The sequence below is a fragment of the Cryptomeria japonica genome, chromosome 7, assembly GCF_030272615.1.
Source record: "Cryptomeria japonica chromosome 7, Sugi_1.0, whole genome shotgun sequence".
In the NCBI taxonomy this organism is placed as follows: domain Eukaryota; kingdom Viridiplantae; phylum Streptophyta; class Pinopsida; order Cupressales; family Cupressaceae; genus Cryptomeria; species Cryptomeria japonica.
In genome coordinates, this window is record NC_081411.1 from 834044516 (window position 1) to 834058012 (window position 13497).

A 13497-nucleotide genomic window follows, 5' to 3' on the forward strand; every position below is an offset into this window, starting at 1 on the left:
AGCAAATGAAAGTTTTGTTGTTTCAAACTATTCATTTAAAATGCAACAAGTTGACATTCCATACCTTATTTCGTAGCAACACTAATAAGTATGCAAACTTTACTAGAACTTGGTCTTTGATATAGACAATAATTACCAAAAACCAAACCTTGCACACACTCAATGAATTTTATAACAACTTTGTGAATAATTCCAAGAAAACAATAAAATTCCTAAAACTATCAATTCTACCTTTCCAGCCTTGGTATGCGAAAATGAGGGAGACAAATCTTTTGTTTTGTTTGTCCCTATAGACCTTTGCAATGTTACTTATATCATAATCACCAAAGATATTGTTAAGCACCTAAATTAGTTTTTGGTATCTTTTATTTCATTTGAGCAAGGTGGATTGGTCGAAGGGTGTCAATTTTGGATGGTATTATTGTTACCATTGAACTATCCATTCTATATCCAATTCAAGAGAAAATATTATGTTCATTGAGCTAGACATGGTTAATGCATGCAATAGAGCCAGGTTGTCATTCCTTAGGAACGCCTTAGCTAGTTTTGGATTTTTATCGAGCTACATTGATTGGGTTATGAAATGTGTGACTCCATCTTTGTAATGTCTCCTTCTCATTAGTTCTCAAACATTCGTGGAGTTTGGCCTATTATTTGACTCTCGTAGTCCAAGGAGTTGAATAGAGGGTTGTTTGGGCAGTTACTTGTGGCTTCACATGTTATTTTTATATGATTTTTGGTGAGATAATGTATTCTCATGTATGGTGTCACGTATGAAGTCAATTGCACTTTATATTATAATGATATTTTAATATTATCTAAAGTAAAATTAAATCTAATTTTTAAGGTGCAATTAAATATTATTTTATTAAAGGGAATCTTCTAGAAGGGAGGCTGATCCATGTGAGAAAAAGAATAAATAGAGGGTGAGGCTCATTGTTTTGGCATCGATTACGTGACATTTTCTTGTGTTATTGAGCTTATGGAGCGTAAGGTTTTTGCAGATTGACTATTCGATCTTTGGGAATGAAAAATCCCATAGATTAGCATAACTGAGGTGGTGAAAGATCCACTGAAGGGTTGCATTATGGAGGTGATAATTCAGTCATCTCATTGGTGCTTATTTGAGGCTAAGGGCCATCTTGCTTGGGGTTCGATTTTGAGAAGACATTGGATATTGGAGGAATTCATCGATTTTGCCATAAAGAGCTGATTTCATCATCCAAATTCTGAGTGATAATTTTGGTTATTTTCAGAATGTGCCATGGTTGAGAAATACCATGATTTTTGCTCATAGTGCCCAATTGATGCATCAATTTCACCCCGAGGTTGGAGCGCTCACTTTGGTAGAAGTCAATGATGAAATTTGATGCTTAAAAGGTGGCGTGGAAGATGTAATTTATTAATTACCATATGAAGAAAATCAGAACATTGGTGATATTGAGAAGGGTATGATTTTGGCATCAAAGAGGTCTCTTTTTAGTGGCTATTGCTTGCTTCTTCAACTTCATCATTGGGTGATTACGTAACTAGGTTCCTATCATTGTTTGTATTTGATTTCCATGTCAGTTTAGTGTTGTTGTTGTAGATGTCATTTTATATCAGGTCTATCATTGTCACTGATTCATGAATGTAAGCCTAGAGTCATGGTATCTACATGTTGTATTGTACTCGGAGATTACATTTAATTAAGGAGAAATAAACTTTGCAGGCCATTATATGATGATATGTCTATGATAATGGCAGTTTGCATGCCAAGTGTTTGTTAAAATGTCTCTTGGCTGTAGGTGCACATTTTTCATTTGAAATTCATATATATGTATTGGAAAGATCAAAAGAAGTCATTTATGCATCGAGTCTATAGTTTAGATATTGTAGAAACCGTTTGCAAGCATTTTTTGTGCCTTGGTGTCAATAACATAGTTATATCAGACTGATAACCTAGACCAACAAGATAGAAGAATGTACATGTGAACTATTTGACAATATTCCTTGTGTTATAAACAACAAAAAAATTACATCAAATTGGACAAGGGATATTACAATCTTCCTTCTCTTTTTTTTCTTCTAAAGGAGGATGTAAATGAAATTCCCAATCTCCTTATTTTTTCATCGCAATTGTGAAATCTTTGGGTAATTTAATTAAGAACCAAAGAGCTAATAGTTTCATATAGTGATGGTGTTGGGCTTGGGATCTTTACTCTCAATGAACAATCTTTCATTTATGGATTATACAACTTTAATGGGGGATAAAAAATAAGTGAGACAATGAACTTTTAGAAAACCTTAGATATTTATTAGTCCACTTTAGGTTAGTAAACTAATGAGGAGAAATCCATTATTTTTTATTTAATACTCTTGTGTTGATTTAATAATGAATTCTGTATATTTTTCAATTTAGAATTAGGAGTTTCCCTTTAGATTATTTAGGGACCCTCTTATCTCTTAGGTAACCTTAAAATAGATCATTGGAAGACAATTTCAAGAGTAGATTTTGTATGAGGGTTATTCATTTGACCTTTAGTGGATTATCTTTTATTGGAGGTTGATGCTTGCAAAGTATGTTCTATAGGCTCTTCCTATTTATAGATTTCTAGTTTCGTCAACTAAGATCTTTCTTAAAGAGTTTGATACTCTTTGTAGTTAATTCTTATGGGAGAAGAATTTGGAGTCTTAAAAATGTCCATTTTAGTGAATATGGGCCAAGTTTGTAGTCCTAAAAATTATGGAGGCATTGGTCTTAGGTAGTTTGGTTACTAGGCTTTAGTTGCCTTGAATGGATCTATTAAGATTTAGGTTCTATGGTTTGTAATGATATTAAGAAGGGGGCTTTTATATTAAGGAAGGTCTTTTTTGGATTATTAATAAAGGCGATAGAGCTCCTTTTTGGAATGGCTTCTAGGATCTTCACTCCCAATTTTTTCTCCCTTCCTCCATCTCCAACCCTTGAGTAAAATATATTTTAGCTATGGGGTGGTCTAAAGTTGTGAATTTAAAAAAATCTATCCATTTGCGTCCAATTCCCAAGTATATTATTGGAAGAACCCCAATAGTTTATGTAGAGGAGGAACATTTGAAGAGTGAGATACTCTTGCTTCCATTTTTCTTGATTAGCCTTATTGTTCCTTGGAGGAAGAGATGTTCTTGCATGGGATCATGATCCTGAAAGGAGCCTATTTGATTACTCTTGGTTATTATTTTTTTAAAAATAAGAAAAGTGTGAGTAGAGATTTTCCTTGGTATCTAAAAAAATTAAATTAAATTTATTTAGCCCAAGTATAATCACTTTATCTAGTTATTATGACAAAAAAAATGCCTCACTTAGGATAGTGTCAGAAAGAGAGGATTTCAAGATCATTCTATATGTGTTAAATCTATGGCATTAGTGATTACAATATTGCTCACTTTTCTTTTAATATCCTTTCTCCATAGACATCAACAATGGTGGAAGAGGTGGAATTGGCCTATCACTCATGCCACTTCTTTATATGGTTTTTGTGAAAGCATGGGTCATCTTCCCACATTGACTTCTTTCCTAGAGAATATAATGCTATTGGGATTGCTCGACTAAATGAGCATATGGTGATTGCAATTGAAATGTTATTGACTAGTGGTCTTTGTCATTATATATTCTAAGAAACTTGTTTAGCTTATTAATAATGATCGAGCTTAATTCTTCTTTCTTGCAACTCTTAGGGAACGAGTTTTGTTTGGATCACAAATTCTTCTATTTCTTGGGGATAGTGGAATAGAGGAAAACCTCCTTTGATTTTCCTTCTTTCGATTTTACTAATAGCCATTGCCATCTACAAATCCCAAGGCCAGTCGCACAAGACTAATATGCAAATAAGATTTCGTTGACTAGGACAAATATATTTGATCACAAATAATATAATTAATGAATCTTAAAATTACGTATTTAATTAACTAATATAATTTTCCATTTTTCCTCGTCTAAATATTAATTTTTTATATGTTAGTCAAATATTTATGTAAATAATTTATACAATTATTTAAAAAAAACTATATACATATAGTCAATGAATTGTCAAGAATAGAAAAAATCTATCAAAACCTATATTGCAGAAACGTAATGGAGGACCTCTGTTTCGTGTTCTGATGACCGAAATGGGTTTCTCGCTACAAATGACCGTTTCTAAGCCATTATGAATGACCTGAATGTTTGGGTCATTTGACTCGCTTGAATTGACTTAGCATGTGTGATTTTCTACTTTTCTTTCTACTCCCTCTAATCTGCTAACTCGATGTTGTGGTGTCATTAACACTTATTATTTTGATTTCTTTCCCTTAAAAAAAAAGCAATTTTGATTTCTTTCCCTTAAAAAAACATTGTGAGGCTTATATTTTCATTTTTATTATGTTCTAAGTTTTTTTTTTATATATATATATAGGGTCTAAAAAGTAGTAGTACAACAAGGTTTTGAATGCTCGAGTAGGTGTTGGTGCGTGGCTATATATTTATATATATATATATATATATATATATATCCGTTGCGATTGCTGTTTTCATTTCTCGTAGTAACACAGGTCAAAAACCTTCAAAGAGCTTTTACATGAATGACTAAACAAATATACAAGGCAAGTCCACTGGAGGAACTCGTAAGTAAAAAGATCTCTTTATTTAAATGACTGCGAAAAAAATAATGTAACTTAGGCTGTTGCAATATACTTTTAAATGAACTGCAAATCCTTCGTGTTACACCAAGATGGTAATTACAGAGGCCTGTTTCGCTATAGATTATAGCTGCAAAAAAAATCAATGGCTACCTTGCAGCCGCTGAAGAAACATAAGAAAATGGCATTGCTCGTTGGTTTAACGCTTCAACAGCATAGGAAAATGAATGGAACCACTGCTCTTCAAAAAAACCTAGGCCACGGTCAAACTAACTTTAACGAGAAAGTGAGATCTCTTTGTAAACAGGGACAACTAAAAGAAGCTATAAACATATTGCAAATTATGAACCAGCGAGTAGAACCTTCTACATATTCGTGCCTTCTGCAAAGCTGTATCAAGAAAAAAGCACTTTCAGAGGGAAAACTAATCCATGCGTATTTGAATAGAAGAGGACTTACGTCAGAAACGTTTCTGTTTAATACGCTTATCACCATGTATGGCAAGTGTGGAAGCTTATCGGATGCTCGTGAAGTGTTTGATGAAATGCCTGAACGAAATGTGATTTCATGGACTGCCATGATTTCGGCCTATGCTAGCAGTGAGCAAGCTGAAACGGCACTAGGGTTGTTTTCCCAAATGCAGTGGACAAACGTTCAACCCAATCACTTTACCCTCTCCGCCATTCTTTCTGCAATTGGTAGGGTGGCATCTCTGGAGCAGGGACTGGAAGTCCAAGCACAAGCAGTTAGAAGAGGACTGCAGTCAGATTTATTTGTTGGGAATGCCCTTGTAGATATGTATGTAAAATGTGGAAGCATGGAGGATGCACTCCATGTGTTTGACACAATGCCGCAACAGGATGTCGTGTCATGGACAAGTATTATTGCAGGGTGTGAGCAGAATGGGTTCATTGAAGAAGCCCTAGAGATGTTCCGTCAAATGCAGCAATTGGGAGTGATGCCGAACTTGAAAACCTTCACAAGTGCTCTCTCAGCCTGCGCCAGCTTGTCAGCTCTGGAACAAGGTGTTGAAATCCATAATCAGTTAAATAGAAGTGGATTAAAGCATGATATCTTGGTGGAAAACGCTCTTGTAGATATGTACGCAAAATGTGGAAAGATAGAGAAGGCGCGTGATTTGTTTGATAAAATGCCGCAGCGGACTGGCATATCATGGACAGCCATGATTGCAGGATATATGATAAATGGTCAGGTTGAAGAAGCCGTAAAGGTCTTTGAGGAAATGCCAGAGAAGATTACAGCACCTTGGACGGCAATGATTGCAGGATATGCACATAATGGACATTGTAAAGAAGCCGTGGAGCGTTACCAACAAATGGAACTTGCTGGTGTAAAGCCGGAATTGAAGACATTTGTCAGTGTTCTACCAGCGTGTGGCAAGTTGGCTGCTCTGGAACAGGGTAAGAGGATACACAAGGAAATTGTTAGAAGGCAATTAGAGTCCCATCCTACCGTTTCAAATGCTCTTATGGACATGTATGCTAAATGTGGAAGCATTAAAGAAGCACGCTATATTTTTGACAAAATGCAACATAAAGATGGTGTGTCCTGGACATCTATAATTGGAGGATATGGGATGAATGGCTGTGCGAAGGAGGCCCTCAATCTCTTTGAAGAGATGCAACATTCTAGCACAAACCCATGCCTTGTCACTTTTCTTTGTGTTTTACATGCATGTTGTCACGCCGGCCTAGTGACTGAAGGAAAAAAATATTTTGATTGCATGACTCAAAATTATAACCTTACACCAGCTATGGAGCATTATGGCTGCATGGTTGACCTTCTTGGCCGTGCGGGGAATCTTGATGAGGCAGAAGACTTTATCAACAAAATGCCATTAAAGGCCGATGCTAAAGTGCTGGGTTCTTTGCTTGCTGCCTGTAGAGTTCATAAAAATGTAGATTTGGGAGAGCGTGTTGCAAATCACCTTTTTGAATTGAATCCCCAAAATGATTTCCCTTATGTCTTGCTATCAAACATTTATGCATCTGTTGGAAACTGGGAAGGCATTGAAAAAGTGCGGAAAATGATGAAAGAGAAAAAGGTGAAAAAAACTCCTGGATGCAGCTGGATTGAGGTCAATAGAAAAATTCACACTTTCCTGGTAGGAGATAGGTCGCATCCTGAAACAGAGAAAATATATGAGACGTTAGAGATATTATCCATGCAAATGAAGGCATTAGGATATGTTCCCGACCTAAGCTTTGTCTTGAGTGATATTGAGGAAGAGCAAAAAGAACTAATTCTTAGCCACCATAGTGAGAAACTGGCAATTGCATTTGGGTTTATGAATACACACCCTGGTACAATTATCCGAGTAACCAAAAACCTTCGCATATGTGGAGATTGTCACACTGCTGGTAAGTTCATCTCCAAGATAATATCTAGGGAAATAATTCTGAGGGATAACAATCGCTACCATCATTTCAAGGATGGAAAGTGTTCTTGTGGAGATTTTTGGTGAGTCTAAGTCAAATAAGTTATGAAGATTTGTTTAGAATAGGATCTTGATAACTTTCCAGGGATTTCCCTCCTTTCCCTTGATGATAATAGCGCAAGCAGAGCTGCAGACATGATTGTGTTTCCTCTTCCAACTAAGCAAAATAGATCTGAAAAAGGCTCAGCTGAATGAAGCGAAACTTTTGGAAGATCAATGTTGAGCAAATGAAGAGACCATTGAACTAATGGATAGTGTTCACCTTGCTGCAGAAAAACCCTAAGATGTAGAAGTTGAATTCCAACCCCATAAGGCAGAGTCATATGAAAGCTGAGAAAGCTTGTCTTTTGTAAGAGCAACTGGTTATGTGCAGCAAGCTTACATGAAACAAGCTTGTAGAGAAATCCATGAAATAGAAGCAGTTGCTCAACTAGGGGTTCGAGTTTCCTCCCAAAGCTGAAAGATGTTTTTTATCCTGTGACGTTGTATATGCATGAATAAAGTGGGGAACAAAAATGAATACAATTCTTGATAACAAGCTAACTCTGTAGCCACCCTTTCAATTTACACATTATAGAAATCTGTGACTGCAGTGTGAGCTTTGAACTCTCAAATGGACTATGAATGATTAAAGTATCCAGCCTGTGGTGATTGTGCCCTTGACTTTTAGTGCTTTCTTCATGTAATTGGTAATGCATTGTGAACAATGGAGGTGCATATCCTGCAGGTTTGATACTTGTCAAGCCATATGGGTTGAGAATACATATTTTTGTGTAACAAAATCCCACCACAGGGATTTGCCACATGTAAATCTCACGATAAAAAAAATTGGTGGCTGTCTCCCCCTCTTCATCATTTGCATTAAAAAGAGACAGTTCTCATATGATTGCTGAAGGAAAGATGCCTCTGAAAATGGCACATGAGAGCATTTTTGTTGAGTGTACAGGGAACGACATAATTTTATATGAAAAGATTGGAGTGAGAAGTCTTTGTGGAGCTCGATCCTAGCCTCTATTTGGAGGAGGGGTTGTGAATCATTTAAGCTTCTAAGAGATCTCATCTACCATTTGAACAACATTCACCGGTTGATGATATATAAACCCTATTTTGAAGTTTGTTTTCCCTTTCCACGTGCAGCCGTGATACCTGCTTCTGAAAATCATGAGACCTTATGCCCAGGGATCTACAAATTTCTCATAAGAAGGCACTGAACCTGCTCACCCGACATCCATACACATCTAACTCTCCCACTTGAGATCCATCCAGTCTAGGCCATCAGGCCAGCCTTGCATGGATAGCAGTAAACAAACTACTAGTAGTTCCCTTTATCATTTGTACTGGTTATTGTTGCTTATGTTATTCAATTGCATTTTTAAGACCATTTGTTGTTGTATTTTTGTCTGAAAATAAATCAGATCAGGAACTTTACGTGGACAAATTACTTACTATAAACAAGAAGCTTTTCAACATCTTGAGATTTAAATAATTGGATGGGATGTAACTCAAGTCATTTATGCACAAATAACTTAAAGTTTTAGATGTAGCATTGAGTTTTCATCCACCGTTAACATGGACTAACTAATAAGTGAGGAAATTAATTATGACGGTTCTATATGATCTTGTTATGAATCCACTTGCTAACTTTTAAAGTAGTGGTGACTGGTAGTTCAGAGTTATATAATGTTGGATGGCATATGAGACACTTAAATTGTGCGCAAAATTCTGTTAAGCTACGGTGAAATGTTTGACATGTACTTTTTGATAGTCTTTGTTGTCCTTAGCATAGAACATCTAGATTTGGATTAAGAAAGTTCTCATGGAAGTTGCATACTTTTTAGGGGTTTTGCATTGTACTCATTAAAGTTATCATATTATTTTATTTGTAATAATTCATATTTCAGTTTCCATTATCATGCTTTTTTGGTCCAATTGTTCTCCAATTTATAATGTTTATTATCTATAACAAAATAGAATGTATGTTTCTTGGTAATGAATAATGATTCCTGGGATCATTCAATTGTGTCAAAGCTTTCTATTCAAAGGTGAAGCAGCATGCATTGATTAGCAGACAAATAGCTCTTACAAAATGTTATAAGCTATAACATTCACAAAGTCCAACATATCAAAGCTTTAAATTATTTTTATACAAGTGAAAAAAGAACAGCAGATGCAAGCCTAGCTTGACTAAACAGAGACTGTTCCTTATGTGATCTAAATTCCAGAGAAACATTGCATATGTACCCAGCATGTGGCTGGCAGAAAGCCACTGCTATAACTCACTAAAAAAATCTTTCCAAAATCAGGGTACTGGTATTACAGTAGAAACAATTATTTTAACCCAGTCAACATTTATTCTAAAACTATGATTTAACAATTTTATCCATGTTGAGTTGTGTGGTAGCGTTTACAAATACCCTGATAGCTGATATTGTTGTTTCTTATGGGAAAAGAACGTTGTAATGAATTAAGTTAACAAAGATGCTAATTAGAGAACTTGAGATCTGCAATTCCACCATCACAAAATGCATTTGATAACTAGCATAAGTATCTCAAATACATCTATTTAAAAGATGCAGGAGATATCTCTTTTGGTTGTACAAGATTGATAGTTCTTGATAATAAATTCAATATAAACATCTTGGATGAATAACTATAAGAATCTTTTAAATAGATAATTCTTCAAACACAATAAACAATAGAAATTAAATTATTTTTATATGATTATTAGAATACTTAGAAAATCAAAACATTCTTAATGATTTTCAAACGAAAACAAATTGATAATCTAAAGCAACAGTCTGGATTTAGGACAAGTTTTCGAGGTCTCGTATCTTGTCCACACATAATATTACAGTAGCATGTTTGTGATGAAGATTTGTACCAAGGATTGTTATTCAACAACAGGATTTAGATGTGTCCCTATTACTTGCCCAAATCATAATGTCTTTAAAGACCTTCAAATTTTCCTTGATGCTCTTTAACTAACAAGTTGTAGGAAGCGCTACTATCATAGTATTGTCCAAAAGTGTTGAAAATATTTAATTAACTTACAAAGTTTGTTTTCTTCTTTTAAAGCATTCTTGAATAGGTATAACAATATACAAACATGTAGGAGAATAGGTATAACAATATACAAACATGTAGGAGGATCTCCTTATTGAAAGGATACAAATTACACTCTTAAGTGTGATTTGTTTAGTTTTCCCTACTATATGGGTGAATTTTTTTTGTTAAATTAAATGTGATTTATTGTATTTAAGTCAAAATGTTTTTTTTAAATAGCTAAACAAACTTTAGATGTAGATCAAACATAAATAAATATTAAGACTTGGAAATCAAATATAAACAAATAAAGTAATTAGAAATTAAAGAAAGAGGATAGCGATAGAAATTATATTTAATTTTTGTTGTTTAATGAAAATTTAGAGGTGCTAGAAGGTCGAGGAGCAACAAAGGAAGTTTTATGAAGTGTATTTGTGTAAGAAATTGTTCTAGAAACATACAATTTCACAAGTTCACTTGTATTTGAGAGGGGCACTAGTGACCGTCTTTGGGTGCTAGTATCTAATAGAGGTAGGCTTTCTTAGGCACTACAAACCTTCACTAGATGTTGACGACATCAATTGGGCATTGGTGATTGTCTTGGGTGCTAGTGTTTGACAAGTGCATTAGTGACCTTCTCTAGATGAGATGCCTAATATATTAGATTTCGTGATAAAATAAATAAATCAAGGACTTAATGTCTATGAATTCACTACAAGACAAAAAAATAAAATAAAGTTAAGATGTCATGAATTAACTCTTAATTTGGAGACAAGTTAATTTGATCAAGTTAGGCATAAATGATTGTTGATTAGATAGTGATGATAGATAATTACATCAATCTAAAATTGATAAGATAGAGGTGACACTTGGTGACATCAAATCAAGGGTGGCACATGTTCTTATTAGCTAGCTAGGAGAGGGAACTGAATTTTCTTATTATCTTAAGTAAACTTAATAAAGTAGGTACAAGACAATACCTAAGATATATAATATTCTGGGTTAAAAATAAGATTATACCAACATGGTCTTCCAAGCATATCTTAAAGAGAAACAAGTATAAATTATGACAATGAGGCCTATTAGGACTAGGTGTGCCATTCACCTTGCAAATCTTAAGATATATTATAAACTAATTGTTTATATCTATGGTTTATGTTTCTATAATAATCATGAAGTGGATAGAATGGGATGCCCAAGTGAGGATAGGGACATATGTAATAGTTTTATTATTCTTTGGGGACTTAAATATTATTGCAATGAGGCCTTGATTGTGAAGTCCTTTAATGGACTTATTCTTCCATTATTAGTAAATACCACGTGCAATTAGTTCCACATGGGGGAGTGCACAAGAATTACGTATACTAACTTAAACATTGGAAATCAAAGATACTTGTGTAAGTAATTTTTGATTTCAAGAAGGATCCACATATGTTATGAAAGTTGTCTCAATCTTGCTCCTAGTTCTAACAGTATGAAACATGTTTCTTTTAAACTATGAAAATTAAACTTAATTTCTTGTCTATAGAGTTTTTTTTTTGCTAGAATAAATATTTTGAGTTTTTTAGCATTTCTTTTGATGATTCCTAGTGCATAAATCTATTCAAGCCCTATAGTTTTAAAAAGCCATACCCATTGGCCTCCTAGATAAAAAAATATGACCTTTATAAGTTGAATTTAATATTAAAAATATAAAAATATTTAAGATACATAAAAAAGTTATAAGTAGTTACACTTGTTAGCCAACTTGTGGCATGTTATGTCATGCCATATGGCATCTTTGAAATGAGATAATGGAGAAAAAATAGAATGCCCAAGTTGATGAACTTGGATTATGATGAGCTTATAATAGGTGTAAGGAATATTCTATTTTTAGCTTGTGGACTCATCTTGGGATTTGGATACCCCATTTTGAGAGGGTTGATCTCTTGGTTAACTATTTACCATTTGATGGTTTCATGTATGTTTTTCCTATTTATTAGGTGCTTGCAATGAAGGTTTTGATTGTGAGTTTTGTAGGTATTTTTATGCTACTATAATCACACCAAATCTTTGGTTAGTGATAGTCCTATAATGACTTAGAATCTGTAAGTGAATTGTCACCTTTGATTACTAAATAATACATTAAGTTGCTTTGGAGTGTGAGGTATTTCTCCCATATGATTTTCCCTTTTAAAACCAAAGCTTTGGAAAATCCACAAGATCTCTTGACATGCCATCACAAGTATCTGCAAGCAAGCTCCATACATTTGCATGATCACTGTACTAACTCATTGTTATTGCACCATATCAGACTACGTCTGGACCGAGAATATTAGTAAGTTATGCAACCAGATCAACAGTTTTGACAATAATGACAACATAAAGTAATTACCCTTTGGTTAAAGGAGGGTGAAGAGCCAATATTGTATAATGAAAAAGAATACCCAACTATTCACATACAATCTTTTACAATTGATTGCATTGACTTTGTACATGATGATAAGATCCTTGCCAAGCTATTTGCACAAACCTTGGAAAACTAAACCATCTAGAGCTCTGAAAACTTCACAAGATGTCATGACATGCCATCACAGGTATCTGCAAACAAGCTCCATACATTTGTCTGATCACTAGACTAACTCACTGTTATTGCACCATATCAGACTACATCCATACCAAGAATATTACTAAGTTATACAATCAGATCAACAAGTTTGACATTAATGACAACATAAACTCATATTTGCAACAAAAATATATATTTAATTACCCTTTGGTTAAAGGCAGGCGAAAGGAATTTTCTTAATAATCTTTGAATTTTTTTTTTGGAAAGTAAAGGTAAACAAAAGAGACAATATTTCATAGAGAGAAAATAAATGCAAAATAATCAATCTAATTCTTTATGAAAGGGTGTGATGGTTTGAAAATCACATTTTAAAATATTATATAAATAACTTACGTGAGATTTGGAAATGACATGGAGATCACTCAAAGAAGAAGATGGTTTGGTGGGCTATGGGAATTGAAGAAGGGAGCGTATATTGTGCATCCAACTTAGGGTATAAGGTACACTTGGGATTGCTCTAGTCAAAGTTTTGTATTGAATGGTTGGTTTGTTGAGCATTATATATTGTGTTCTAAGTCAAACTATGTTATGTGTCATAGCTAAGACAACTTAAGCCATTAAGATATTCTTGAGATAAGAGTTGTCATTTCTAAAGTTGTCCAAATGTTACTTTTGTTGCAAGGTGTGTGCCCTTGGTCTCATTGTGCTATACAACGTAGTGCTCGGGTTTGTGACATGAATTAACCGCTTCCTATGGATTCTATAAGTCTAGTGGTTGTATCGAGCATTAACAGGCCGATCTTTTGGTGCAACG

General features: G+C 34.3%; 1 protein-coding gene across 1 annotated transcript; it reads left to right on the top strand.

Moving 5' to 3' along the window:
- Positions 1-4540: 4540 nt before the first annotated feature.
- LOC131074284 (pentatricopeptide repeat-containing protein At5g66520) lies at positions 4541-8562 on the top strand. The gene has a single exon (XM_059207841.1). The coding sequence runs from the start codon at positions 4781-4783 to the stop codon at positions 7118-7120; it is 2340 nt and encodes a 779-aa protein (XP_059063824.1). The 5' UTR covers positions 4541-4780; the 3' UTR covers positions 7121-8562.
- The last annotated feature ends 4935 nt before the right edge of the window (positions 8563-13497 follow it).

Bases quoted from the DNA above. Each gene is read 5' to 3' on its own strand.
- LOC131074284 (XM_059207841.1), top strand. From the start codon at position 4,781: ATGGCTACCTTGCAGCCGCTGAAGAAACATAAGAAAATGGCATTGCTC.